Source organism: Aotus nancymaae, unplaced genomic scaffold (assembly GCF_030222135.1).
Source record: "Aotus nancymaae isolate 86718 unplaced genomic scaffold, 86718_ANA_hifiasm-v0.15.2.pri h1tg000155l, whole genome shotgun sequence".
Taxonomy (NCBI): Eukaryota; Metazoa; Chordata; class Mammalia; order Primates; family Aotidae; genus Aotus; species Aotus nancymaae.
Genome location: NW_026988570.1, coordinates 3,501,753 through 3,516,172, shown reverse-complemented (window position 1 = coordinate 3,516,172; position 14,420 = coordinate 3,501,753). Strand labels below are relative to the sequence as shown.

General features: G+C 44.9%; 1 protein-coding gene across 2 annotated transcripts in view; it reads left to right on the top strand.

Moving 5' to 3' along the window:
• The first annotated feature begins 126 nt into the window (after positions 1-126).
• Positions 127-14,420, top strand: part of UXS1 (UDP-glucuronate decarboxylase 1) — a 94,235-nt gene continuing 79,941 nt past the window's right edge. For both annotated transcript variants that reach the window (XM_012435652.3, XM_012435651.3), the window contains exon 1: positions 127-279. In XM_012435652.3, the coding sequence (XP_012291075.1) occupies positions 186-279 (94 nt within the window). In that variant the 5' untranslated portion in view covers positions 127-185. The remainder of the gene's footprint in view (positions 280-14,420) is intronic.

Genomic DNA, 14,420 nt, shown 5'->3' with positions numbered 1-14,420 from the left:
GGAGCCGGAGGAGGGGGTGGAGGTGCGCGTGCGCGGTGATCCCACCGGCAGGAAGCCGGGCGTGCGGAGGCGGGGTCGCTCGGCGGCGGGGGGCGGGGCTCTCCGGGCCGCCGCCGCCGCCGCGGCGCATTGTGCAGCAGGCGGGCCCCGCGCGGCAGGGCCCTGGACCGGCGCGGCTCCCTGGGATGGTGAGCAAGGCGCTACTGCGCCTCGTGTCTGCCGTCAACCGCAGGAGGATGAAGCTGCTGCTGGGCATCGCCTTGCTCGCCTACGTCGCCTGTGAGTGCGCGCCCGCGGCCGACTGGGGAGCCCCATTCATTCCCTGGTGCCTTGGTGGGCCGGGTGGCGGCGGTGCGGGGCCCTGGGGCGGCCCTGCAGCCCGCGTTGCTCCCTGCCCTGGTGGGACCGGCGCTTTCTGCTCCCATCCCTTTCCACTCTTGCAGCAAATCGGTGGGCCAACTTGGGCGCACACCCCCGACCGCTTAGGCCCGAGCTCGGACTTCGGGCTCAGGGGCCCCTAGTCGTCCTCGGGCGGCCCCCGGTCCCTGCCTCCTGCTCGGGCGCGAGGGACTCGGCGGCGGCACTGTTGTCCACGTCGCGCTGGCAGCCGGCGAGGGTCACTGTCGCCGACACCGGAGCGTGCCGCGCGGGGACACCCTTGGGGGCACCCGCGGTCGCGCCGCGGCGTTGCTTAAGTCGGATAAAAATACTGTGGCGGTTGGCAGAGTCCCCGCTCCGACTGTTTGCTCCTCGGGAAAATTACTCAGCGTTTAACTCTTGGGGAGCCAAGTGTGGGCGCCCCCCGGCCCGCGGCTGTGCCCAGGTGTCTGGGCGCTGGGGCACCCCCATTCCAGGTGTTTTCCCCGGGGCTGGGCTGCCGGGCCCAGCAGGCAGGCAGCTCAGTGGCCGAGCGGGGCGTGCCCGCGGCTTCGCTGTGTGCGGGTCTCGTTTTTGTCATCACTCACAGCGTGCTGCCTGGAGACAGGGCAGAAGGGGCACTTCGCAGGCAGGTGGTGGACCCTCTGCATATTAGGGAAGTCAGAAACTGTCGTTTTTAAGATCTGTTCGTTGGGAATACGTTTTAATTGCTGCTATTAACACATTACCAAGTACCAAATTTGGACTAGAAATAGCTTCCAGTGTGAGCTGAGTTTGAATGCTAACCACCCAGACACACACTGAAATGAAACCACCTATAACCTGTTGAGTTACCAAGATCTGGTTCCCAAGGTAAATGGGGACTTCACTTGGCTGGAGTGACTTCAGTTGAACTCTAGGAAAGCAAGTAAGAGTAGATCCAGCCTGTCTGCTACAGCCCAGCTGTTCAGGAGGTGGAGCCAGAAAGCCCCAGCAGGACTCCCGGTTGCTAGCGGAGGTTTCAGGCCCCAATTGGGTGTTAGATGTGAGTACTTTTGCAAGGGAGGAAGAACTAGTCTGAAGTGTGTGTGGTCAATCTTGAGTAAGAAAGCTGAGACCCAAGAGGAAAGAGCATTTAAAGTTGAATAACTATTATTATGGCAATAATAATACCTACATTTGTTGAGTGCTTAACTGTGTATGTGCAGTCATGATTCTTAGTGTCATTGTCTCAATCATTCAGCAACTCTGGGATATCGATGCTATAATGATTACTATTTTAGAGGTGAGAAAGTTAAGGCCAAGAGAGATTAGGAAGTTTATGGATGATCACACAGATAGTAAGAGATGGAGGGCCAAAATTTGAACCCTGAAAGACCTGGGAGCAGGAGCTAGGATGGGTGCTGACCCAGGTCTTTGGTCTGCAGTTTCAGTGTTTATTTTGGGGCATTCTAAAGTTAGACGTAAGGGTTTACAATGAATAAAGTAGGGGATTTATAGAGCCACGCAAAGATTTTTTTTAAGCAGTCATTCGACAAGAAAATCTTACCGAGTCCTTACTGTTGTTGCTGAACATGGCACCAGGGGACACCATGGGGTACAAAAACACCTGTTCTGTGCTGTGATAATACAGACCATGGATCACATAGTCTGGCACATTGGTTTTCATACTTGAGCATGCATTGGAATGACTTAAGGGGGGTTTTAAAAACACAGACTGCTTGTCTCCCACCTCAAGTTTCTGATTCAGTCGGTCTGGAATGTGGCCTGAGAATCTGCATTGCTAATAGGTTCTTCTGTATGCTGTTGCTGTAGCCTGACCCCACTTTGAGAACCACTGGCCAAGATGGTGAGGTGGGCATGAATTGGATAATCACCCAAATAAAGGTTAAATTACAGACTGGTCTGAGGGAAAGGAATGTTTGGGAACTGTGGCAGGAACTCCTGAGTGAGAGCAATCAGGGACTTTTGTTTTCTTGAGGAATCAAAAAGTGAGCTGAGAATCGAAGGTTTATGTAGGAGTTAACAGGGAAGTCATAGGAGGGAGTGTGTTCTAGGAGGAGCAGTGAGTGCAGAGGTCCTGCGGCAGCCAAGAGCAGGGAGTATTCTAGGAAGGCAAAGAAGGATAGTGTCGTAGGAGTGTGAAAATAGAAGTACAACCATGAGGCTGCCCAGATAGATGGGCCAGAGCAGGGAGGCAGACCTGGGGTGCAGCCCATGACTTGGATGATTTTAGCTATGAGGGGTTTAAGACAGCGTGGAGGCAGTGTGAACAAGGAGCAGATATGCTAAGTCTGAGCCACTCTGCAGGGAAAAATGTTACAGGGCTTGTGACTGATACTTGTGATTGATAACACACAAGGATGCTGAAAATGTAGTCCCTCGACAGTGATGCCTGTATTTTCTAATCTCTGCTTTTCCTGATTCATAATCTTACCCTCCCTGTTACAAGTAAAATCTCACCACTGTTTGAAAAAACTGTCCATACTTCCCAATTATACACACCTCAGTGTTAGCCAGTCTTAGTTGCAGAAATGCCCTCTCTGTTCCAGGAACAGAACTCAAGTTCTGTTAGCCTTTCTCCTTCTACCCCTTACGTCTTTCCCAGTCTTTGTTACCTACTCTGGCCCTGAGTCTTTTTCTTACTACCACATAACTCTTCTCCATGTCTTGGGGTTGACCATCTGCCACCTTGCATTGTACTTGAATTCTTTTCCATGCATCATACTTGAGTTTGTTTCCATTCATATGTTGGGTTTTTTTCCTCAATGAAATCCTGATTCTGAGGACAGGGATTGTGTTATGTGTTTCAGCTCTTGTAGCACTTATAGCAGTCTTAATGGCTCATTGAAAGAACTGTGACTACCCTTTGTACTGAATCAAAAATCAGGCCAACCTACTAGGTAGCTCCTGGGCAGACTTAGCTTGAATTACCTTTAATGTATTACTATTTTTTAACATGCATATAGTTTTAAAAGTTAAATAGCCTCTGCAGGGCCAAACAGTATCCCCTGCCACCATTTCCCTCTCCCCAGAAGCAGGCACTTCACTTCTTCTAGCTGATTATTTTGGTATTTATTTTTGTGTCTTTGAATCACTGGCCTGATTTTTCAATTGTACATATTACCTAGTGACTTTGTTCTTTGGGAGATGACTTCTTGTTCTCTTTGCCCCCGTACAGGCTCTCCACCCTCCTTATGTAGATGTGGTATAATCTCACAGAGACCAACATGCATTGTTTACAAGCATGACTGTGTAAATGCTGTTCCTAGTGAGTCATGTTGTATGTTACTTTTTGTTTTCTCCAGCGGGTTGGCTGGTGTTTCAATTTGCTTGCTTTCTACGTAGTATGACAGATCCAACTCCAGACTTTTCGCCAGTTGTCATGTCGTCCCCCACCATGTTCACAAGCATCAGGATAGCCCTCTGTCAGCACCCTTTCCTGAAGAAGGGCCCCAGAGCCTTCTACTGCAACTGGTGCGTGTACCTGGCGACCAGCTGCCAGCCTCACCACCTGCACGCATGTCATCCTGGACCTGCCCACTGCAGGGCTCCTGTTTCCTGACTTCCTCTTCCTGACTCCCTCCTGTTTCACTCCCTGGTTTGGGTGTGATAGAAGGTGAATTTTGAGACTTTACCCTTAAGTATATTTTCTACCTTCATGTCTGATAAATTGATAATGTAGAATTATAGAGAAAAAGTTCCTTGAGAATTTTTGAAGCATTGATCCAATCCTTTCTGGCTTCCAGTATTGTTGGAGAGTTTCAAGCCAGTCCTTCTCTTTCTGAAGATTGTAGAGTCTTTCTTTTGCCCCTGGTAGTCAGTGTTCACCACACATGTCCAGCCCTCTGACCCCCAGGCTCTTCGTAGGACTGCCCTCTCTTCCTCACTCCCTGAGCTTGATGGCCTGACATGGTTGTTGTGCCAGTGGCCTGCTTGGGAGCTGAACAGAAGTGCTACGTCCAATTCTGGGCCTGCACTTATCTGCGAGTGTTAAGTTGCCACCAGAGTTTCCTTTCTTCTAGTTTGGTTCTGAATTCAGCTTGACAATGATTCGCTCAGCTTGCAGAGCCTCTTTCCACCCACCCCATGACCCTGTTTGATTGAAATAAACTTAAAGAATAAATCTTTGTTGTTTTAAGCCTCTGAGGGCTTTTGGGCTACTCATTGCTGCAGTTTAACAGTGCCTGCCCTGACTGATACATCCAACATCCATGGTGTTCTGAGAGCCACAGTGCTGGGCCTTGGTGTATTTTATCCAGCATATTGGGCATTTTTGTGCCCTGGCAATCCAGAAACACTTAATTCTTCAGTTCTGGGAATTTTCTTGAATTGTTCTTTGGTGATTTTCTCCCCTCACATTTTTTCTATTTTATCTCTTTCTGGAATTACGACTATTCTGTTAATAGGATTGCCTGGACCAATCCTCTTATTTCCTGTTTTCTGCCATTTTAAAGTTGTTTTGCTTTTGGGAAACCTCCTTATTTTCATATTTATACTCTTCTAGTGATTTTTTTTGCACTTTATTTTTGCCATACTTTTTCATGTACAAGAATTCTTTTTTGTTCTGTGAACTTTTATTAAAAACTAAAACATGGTCTTCATTTCATGGTATATTCTCTTGATTTTCACAAATTTTGTTTCTTTTCTCCTCACTGAATGATCTCTTTCCTCTAAGCTGTCTTCTCATTTCTGTGTGAAGCTCTCCTCAGATGGCTTGCTCGTGTTTAAGAGTGGGGGACTCAGTGGGGATGGACGGTGCCTGCTGTGAGCTGAACCTTTCCTTGTTGGAGTCTTCTGACCTCAGTGCTGCAGGTCAGTCCTCCTGGGCTCTGTCACAAGACTCTCCCTGGTCCCTGCAAGAAGGGAATGCTTGGCTACCTGCATCTTGGAGCCCGGTGATGGGGAGGTGCAGAGCTGCAGCCTAATCAGTAACCTGATTGTCCTGGGGGATGTGGGCTCCCCTTTCAGAGACCCTGATTCCACTCTTTGCCGAGAATGGAGCCACCTGTCTTCTGGCAGGGCAGGACAGAAGCTGGAAGTTGTCCTGTTTCTTAGACATCTTTGAAATCAGACGTCCTGTTTCTGCTGCCTCCCCACCCATTGCAGATTCGCCAGGCCTGGCCAGTTCTTGACCCTGTCTAGGTATAAGTGGGCTGTTCCACTGCCCGCCGTGTCTGTGCCTTCTCCATGCCCCCACATTCACCCATCTTCTTTCCCCCATCCAGCAGCATTTTGGTGCTTGTTCTCCCTTCCCCTTCTCCCTATCCATGTGGATTGATTTCTTATACAACAAGAACAAAAAAGAAATCAGGGAGGAGGGACATGGAGGGAGAGGCAGGGAGGAAAATAGATTGCCTGTATTCAAGAAAAGAAAAGAAATCAAAAGACAAAAGACATTTTCTGATATTTTAGTGGGGTTTAGGAACCATTATCTTTTCACCTTTAGACTTTGAAAATCAGAGTTAAGACTGGGTGTGGTGGCTCACGCCTGTAATCCCAGCATTTTGGGAGGCCAAGGCAGGTGGATCACCTGAGATCAGGAGTTCAAGACCCAGCCTGGTCAACATAGTAAAACCCCATCTCTACTAGAAATACAAAGGCAGAAGTTGCAGTGAGCCAAGATCGTGCCATTGTACTTCAGCCTGGGCAACAAAAGTGAAACTCCCTTTCAAAAAAAAAGGAAATTCGAGTTGTGACATCTAGTAACATTTATGTAATTTTGGTGTATCAAGGATTTTGTTGTAGTGGCATTTTAGTTGTGGTACCTTTCTTTCCTGTCAGTGTTACTTAAAAAGAAAAGAGATAAAGCCTGAAAACCATATAAAAGAGTGTTTTATGCCTTAGCTTTGTGTTTATGGTAACAGACTTCAAACTTCTCTGAGGTTCTTTGGTTATAGTATAGTTTTGTCCTTAATGTAATCAGCTCCTGCATGATTGGGAATTGCCCTCATAAATTCATTTGGAATCCAATTGTTGGCCTCTGCCTTGGAGGATGTGCAGCAAGTTAGATATCACTGTGATGCCAGAGGGCCCTGGGGGGAAGCAGACAGCTAAAGGCAAACAAGCTAGTACTGGTGGCGTTCCCAGACTGACCTGAGCATGAGATAAACTTGGGCTTGTCAAATGCAAGTTACTGGGATCCTCCTAGGCCTATAGGAGCCTGGGGGTTGAAGGCACAACCTGGAAATTGTGAATTTTCAACATTTTCAAAATATCTATGCGGATTTTCTGTCTTTACTAAAAGAATAATTTAAGGAACACCCAAATACTCTCTGCCCAGATTTACCAGTTGTCTACATTTTTTCCACATTTGTCTTTCTCTCACTCATTTTGTATATATCTTATATATACTTTTTTTGTTGAAATATTTGAAAGGTGCAGACATAACAGTACTTCATTTTCAAGTACTTTAGATATATCTCCATATAATAAAGGTATTAATCTATATAATCTCATGACCATTATAATGCCCTAAAGAAGAAAATAATATCATCTAAGATGTAGTCTGTATTTAAATTTTCCCCCATTCTACCATATATGACTTTCATAGCCTTTCTGAGATTTTTTTTTTTGCTTCTGTTTTTTTGACATGGGGTTTCAATCTGTTGACCAGGCTAGAATGCAGTGGCATAATCTTAGCTCACTGCAGCCTTGAAATCCTGGGCTCAAGTGATCCTCCTGCCTCAGGCTCCTGAGTAGCTGGGACTACAGGTATGTGCCACCATGCCCAGCTAATTAAAAACATTTTTTTGGTTTAGTTTAAAATCTAGGATCCAGTTAAGATTTACGTGTTGCATTTGGTTTTATGTCTCTAAATTTCTGGAGCCATAATAGCCTGATTTTTTTTTTTTGTTTGATTGTTGATCATGACATTAACCTATATATGTGTGTGTGTGCATGCGTGTATATATATATTTATGTGTATACATGTATATACATATATATATATATATATGTATGTATGTATACATAGAAAAGCCCAAGTTGTCCTGTAAATGTCCTACATTCTGGGTTTACCTGATTGTTTCCTTATGATCAAGTCCAGTTAAACATTTTTATAACAATTCAGGAACACGTAGTGTCTGGGCTGGTCCCACTTGACCCCTGGAAGGAATGACCTCTATGTTTCTTCATTTTAAAAGTACATTTTTGCAGTATGCAATCTGTGGAGTGATTCTTAGAGCCTGTGCTAATTCTAGCCAGTGCATTTCATGTCCATTGGCAATCCTTGCCTGGACTAGTTCTTATGTTGGGGATTGCAATTAGTGATTTTCTAATTTTGTAAATCTTTTACTATTTATTAACTGGTGTTGTTTTGAAAAGAACTTTTCCTCCCTTTTTCTTCTCTTACTCTATTAGTTTCCTGTGGCTGCTATAACAAATTACCCCAAATTAGGTGGCTTTGAAACAAGAGAAGTTTTTTTACTTTTCAGTCTGGTGGCTAGAAGTCTGAAATCAAGGTGTTGGCATGGCTGAGCTGCCTCAGAAGGCCTCTTTGTGGCTCCAGGGTTTCTTGTCTTTTGCCTGCACTGTTCCAGCCTTTGTGGTGGCATGACCTCCTCCTCTTCTGCCTTGTGAATCTCTCCTGGGTGTTTCTTATAAGAACATTGTCACTAGATTTAGAGCCTAATTGGATAATCTTGTCTTAAGATCTTTAATTACATCTGCAAAGACCTTTTTGCCAGGTAAGATAACAATCACAAAATCTAAGAATTGGGATGTGGACATATTTTTGGGGACACCATTAAACTTATGGTGATTTTTTTTTTTTTTTTTTTTTTTTTTTGGTCACTGTGGACCCATAGCTTCTTTTCGTCTTTGAGCACTTCCTTGATATCAGGCTGTTTCAGGCTCATCCTGTTCTTTTCTTGCCCCAAACTTGGAATCAGCCATCTCTCCAAGGAGCCAGAATTGAGTGGAATCATTGACCACCTGCTTGGTGTCTAGGGATTGGGAGAATTGGTTGGTAATATGGGAAAAGCACACACATGTGGCATCAGAAGTGTTCTGTGGGTAGAAACAGGGTTTAGGACTTGGGCATCTTTATTTTCAACAGTTTTCCCATTTTCCACCATAGTTCCTAAGAAAATGGACAAGGTAAAGTGGTCAAGGTAAAGTGCTGAGTACCATGAGAGAAACGAGACCTGGGACTTGAAGAGAACAGGATATCCTTAAGACCCAGGGCATTGAGTTGGCATTTAGCAGAGGGATACAGTTTGGGCAGTAGAGTTAAAGGTGAAAGTGATGGAATGAGCAGAGGCCGGAGTGGCACAGTGCCAGGAGCAGGAATCTTTGTGGCTTATAAAGGCAGAATATGGAAGTCTGACCTGACATAAACTTGATTTAATGAGATGAGTAAGCCTTCCACAAGAATTTTTGCAGCATGAGAGAGATTTTGATGAACATGCCTGAAGTCTTTAGATATTAGGGCAGGGCAAAGTGTAATCAGTTTTGCATTTTGGGGTTGGCAGTGTGGTCTGAAATGTGCTTTGTGATATGCGTCTCTCCTGTGCTGCCTACCTTTTGTAGCTATGTGGCTGGATTCTGGTCCTGGTATGTGATAGGTATGGTACTTATGTACAGGCCAGTGCTGTGATCTGAATGTTTGTGTTCCCTGGAATTCGTATGTTGGAACCTAATTCCTGAAGTGATGGCATTAAGAGGTGGGGTACTTGGGAGGTAATTAGGTCAGGGGACGGAGCCCTCATGTGTGGGATTAGTGTCTTTGTAAAAGAGGCCTGAGGGAGTCCATTCCTCCCTTCCACCATGTGAGTATACAGCAAAAAGACACCGTCTGTGAACCAGGAAGTGATCCCTCACCGCCAGTGCCTTGATCTTGGACTTACCAGCCTTCAGAACTGTGAGAAACAAATTCCTGTTTATCAGCCACCTAGTGTGTAGTATATTTGTGATAGCAGCCTGAACACAGACTAAGACAGCTGAGAAGTCAAGAACGTATCTGATGTGAAGTTTGGAGAGCTTTCACAAATAGATGTGGAATAAGTGAGGCTAGTTACCAGATTCTCCATGTATACTGAACCCACATTAATACCTACTGCAAATTTCTTGTCTTGCTTTTTTTCTTACAAATGTGATGGGTCCTAGGAGTTAACTGAAGGGTAAATGTGGGGAGGAGTGATTCAGGGTCAGCCCATTTCTTTTCCTTTTTATTTATTTTTTCTGAGATGGAGTCTCGCTTTGTTGCCCAGGCTGTAGTGCAATGGTATGATTTTGGCTCACTGCAACCTCTGCCTCCGGGTTCAAGCGATTCTGCTGCCTCAGCCTCCCAAGTAGCTGGGATTACAAATGTATTCCTCCATGCCAGGCGAATTTTTGTATTTTTAGTAGAGATAGAGTTTCACCATGTTGGCCAGACTGGTCTCGAACTCCTGACCTCAGGTGATCCACCCGCCTGGGCCTCCCAAAGTGCTGGGATTACAGGCATGAGCCACTGTGCCTGGCCAGGTCATCCCTTTTCTGAATGAAGTGGTCTTACCCTGATTCAGCTTATCCTGTTGCTTGGGGAAAGCTATCTAACCTTCTGTTTCTCTTTTTTTCCACTTGTAAAATGAAAATATTGTTTTATTTTACCTTGTAGGTAAAAATAATTTGTTTTAAATACTGTGAGGAATTGAAGGGATTTCTCTAAAGAGATGATAGCTTCACTTGATGAGCCCCAAGGGAAATAAAGGTGTTGTAAAGCAACCTGTAACAAGGAGGGACTCTTTCCAGGCAAGCAGGGCAGTGACGACCAGCAAGTGGGAACTTTTCCTCGAGGGGCCCGAGGGTTTCCTCATCACCCTGCATTTAGAAGAGCAAAGAGTGAATTTGGAGATAATCCATCAGTTCCTTTTTGGCTAAGCTTTTTAGAGTTGCTGTAACCAAAATAAATAATTGAAGTAGAGCAACAGCAGAAAACATTTGAACTTCAAAGCAGTCTTTTTCAGAAGGAGTCTGGATGTGCTAAAAAAGGAAAACAATTTTGTTAGGGTGGTGAGATTTTGGAATGTTATTCTTAGTATCTTTGAATATTTTTATAGTATTTTTAGAAATTGAAAGCAAAGCATGCTGTTCTAAGTTAGAATTTGGTTGAACGTATATACTGTGGGTGACCTTGCTTTTTTTTTTTTTTAAGATGCCAGCAGGCAGCTGGGGTTTATCAGCAACAGAACATTGGTGGTATAGGATGGCTCAGTTGTAACCAAGGGAAAGAACCAAGTTATTCTGACATCCATCAAGGGGGCTGGGGCTAGTGGTGGCTCTGGTGGAAATGGCCATTCGTTGTGAATAATGTGTCCTTATAAACAGGGCTTCTCAGCAAAACTTGTATATTGCCAAATCAAGATCTTATTCTTTTTTCTCATTTTTTTTTTTTTTTGCTGTTCTGTAGAATTTAATTCTGATTCCCTGCTCCCTTACCCCAATGTATCCTAATTATTTAAAAGATAAAATTTCCATGCTGGGTTCTTAATACAATGAGAGGACCCCACTCCCCTGAAGGAGGCGTTCTCTGCCTTCCTTAGGCTTCACCTTGCCTCTGTTCGCACCCCACCCACCAGTGCAGATGCTCAAATACAGCCCTTACTTTGGGGAAGAGAAGTGGCATCCGACTATCCTGTGGCGAGGTGTGAAGAGGGGAGATGTTCTCTCCATTTCACAGATGGGGAAACTGAGGCACAAAGAATTAGTCCAGAGCACTGACAACCCTCTGGGTTGAGGTGCGGCTGCGGTGACTGAGGGTCATGCCTGTGGGTCCTGTGGTTTGCAAGTGGTCCTCCTAGACTCCTACCTCACTTTCTTTCCCGCTCTGCCCCTTTCAAATACAAAATGAAAAGGCTCAGTTAAAACAATTATTAAGATTTTTAAAACTCCCATTTGAAAATTACAAAATACAGGAGAAATAAGAAAACAAGGTGGTCAATGTAGAAAACTGAGAGAGAAGTGCAAAGAAGAGAAAAATCCGAATCCTCATATCTGCATATTAAATTGCCTTCCCATCCAGAAATAGCACGTAGCTTTTCTTTACCAAGCTTGCTCAATGCACCCCGAGGGCTGCATGCGGCCCAAAACGGCTTTGAATGCAGCCCAAGACAAATTCATAAACTTTCTTAAAACATTATTTTTTTTTTTTCTTTCTTTTTTTGCTCATTGGCTATTGTGAATGTTACATGTGGCCCAAGACAATTATCTTTCCACTGTGGCCTAAGGAAGCCAAAAGATTGGACACCCCTATTTAGACAGACCTTTCTTTTGGCCCTCAGAAAAGTTTTGTAATTTCTTTTGTGAAGTGTATTTCCATCAGGTTTCTCTTTAGCATTCATTCTACATCAAGATCAAGTATCAAATACATTACTAACAAAAGTTTTTAACAGTAAGCAATAAAATGAGCCCTGAAGTTATTATCTGTCTTTAAAAAAAATTTTCTCCTTTGCCTTTTGCATTAATCCTTAAGTTGTATACATTTTTCCCATCTTGTTCTTAACTTTGAGAAAGTGCCTTACTTTCTGAAAGAAATAATAGAGCTTTACATGTTATGTTGGGTCTTAGCATTAGCACTCCAGGGTTGCTTAGATCATAGTACTTCCTCCTAGAAGTTGTTGTGAGAAGTCTGAATTTACTTTTTCTTCTTATTATGGCCTTTTTTTTTTCAGACAGAATCTCACTCTGTTGTCCAAGCTGGAGTGCAGTGGTACCATATCGGCTCACTGCAACCTCCGCCTCCTGGGCTCAAGTGATTCTGGTGCCTCAGTCTCCCAAGTAGCTGGGACTACAGGCGCATTCCACCACTCCTGGCTAGTGTTTTGTATTTTAGTAGAGGCAGGGTTTCATCATGTTGCCTAGGGAAGTCTCGAACTCCTGAGCTCAGGCACTCCTCTCGCCTTGACCTCACCGAGTGCTGGGAATACAGGTGTGAGCCACTGCACCCTGACTGCCCCAGCTTTCTTTGCCTTAGACATTCAAAAAATAGATTATGAATGGTTATTCTCAAATCTAATCGGTGGTGCTCACTGGAGCCTGCTGAGAAGGGAGCGTGTGCAGGGAGCTGGGGCCTGTCAGCAGTTTTCAGAGAGGTGTCGGCACTCGGCAGTGAGGTTCCAGAGCCCTGCCAGGAGCCAGGGATGTGATTGGCAGAGGGGAGGAATAGTACAGGGCTGCTGCTGCTGGATGTGCCCGTAAGGAGGAGGGCCCTGATACCTCACTGGTGACGGGCATGGGAAGGATGAAACTCTAGTGACCTCTCCGCAGTCCACCTTGTGAGAGCCCCCATGAGCTAGGAGGGATTCCCCTTACTGGTTGCCCTCTTTTTCTTTAATAACTCTGTTCTCTCCATCAGCAAGCTAAGGAGATTTATTCATTTTATAACCTTAGGGAAGTATATTTCATTTTCTGTTGTTATTATTTGAGATAAAATATTGTCACATTTCCTTAGGTGGAGCCTACATCTCTTTAAGTAGAAAAGGGCAAAAGAAACAGCAAGGCAACATTTTCTACCGTGCCACACCAGGCCTCGTTGGTATTTTTCGAAGTTGAGAGGAGAGGAGGAAGGAGAGTCCACTTTATCATTTGATATTTGTCTGTAGTAATTTACAGGATCAAAGTCCATTTTTGCTTTCTGGAGATCAGAAGTGGTCTGGAATTTTTCTTCCTATTTCTTTCTCCCTATTCTGTTCCCCAAATTTGATGCTATCCTCTGGTATTTCAGATGAAGAGATGTTTGAATGTGCACTTGTTAAACAGTGACACTGGACTAGAGCCTTGAGTGATATGTGTGAGTGCAACATGTTTGCAAGTACCTGATTTTCCCAGGTGGAGATTTGCAGACAGTGTATCTTATTTCCAGCTCTAAGAATTAGTCACGTAACTGTTTCTGAAGTAGTTACTGCAGCTAGCTTTCTCTGTGTAGTATTGTTGTGGCCAAGTGCTAAGTTGAGGTGGAGAACCTGGGAAAGTACTTGGTGGTTAAGGTGGTTTATAATTTGGATAGTGAGATGCAAAGGTCATTGATATTTTACATACCTTTCTGGGGCTTAGTTTTAATTCATAATTTTAACAAACAGTCTGGAAGCCTATGGAAAGCATTGCTCCCTTCCAGCTGATCCCGTTCACCTTCCCGTGGGTTACTACTTGTTTCCTTTGCATCGTATGTTTGTAGAATGTCTTAGGTGCTTTTAAAATGTAAATGGTTTTATGTGTTGATTTTTTGTGTGTGTGTGCTTTGCTTTTTTACTTTAGATATGAAGGAACTTTTTCAGTGCAGAGATCTAGCTCATAAATCTGTGGTTGCACAGAACTCATTGGTAGATTTATATACCGTAGTGTGTTCTCATTTAAGCAAAAAGGAGGCTTTGCATGAGTGGGGGCTTCTAGTGGAAAATCCTATTCCTTCAAACTGTTGTTCTTACAGCCTTCTTGAATAAGAGTGAAACCCCTTAAGGATAGAATGCAATATTTAGAACTTTAAAGCTTTACCTTCAAGCCTGTCTTGGGATTTCAAGGTCAGTCATGTTAAACTTCTCATTGAAATCTTGTAATCTGTAATGCTGAACTTGCAGAGTAATGTAGAGAATGAATCATACAGAAACCTTGTCTTCATTGTGAAGTTGGAGACAGGAGCAGGCAGAAGACTCTGCAGTGGTACAAAGAAAGGGTCTGGGCGGGCATCTGAGAGGGAGTGAGGCCACATAGGGTCAGGAAAGATGACAGAGCCACAGACCAGGAGAAGTGCAGGGCAGGGCCTTTGTGCAGAGGCTCAGGGAAGGGCCAGGGTTTGAAGTCTGAGCAAGAGTGGGGGTTTAGGGGTGGGGTGGGGGAGACTGTGGAAGTCTCATCACAAAGGGTCCCTTGGGCATCCTGTCCAGGAACATAGGCAGGGAGCCCTGGGATTGGCCTGGGCTTGGAGAGAGTGCCCCACTTGTGCCTGATGAGTCACAGAGCCACAGAGGGAGACTGGGCTCCTCAGGAGGAGGAGAGAGCCGGACACCAGTGAACATGCCAGGCTTTGGTGCATAGAGCAAAGGTAACGTGAAGCCCTGCTCCCAAGCTGTGCCCAGTCCAGTCCA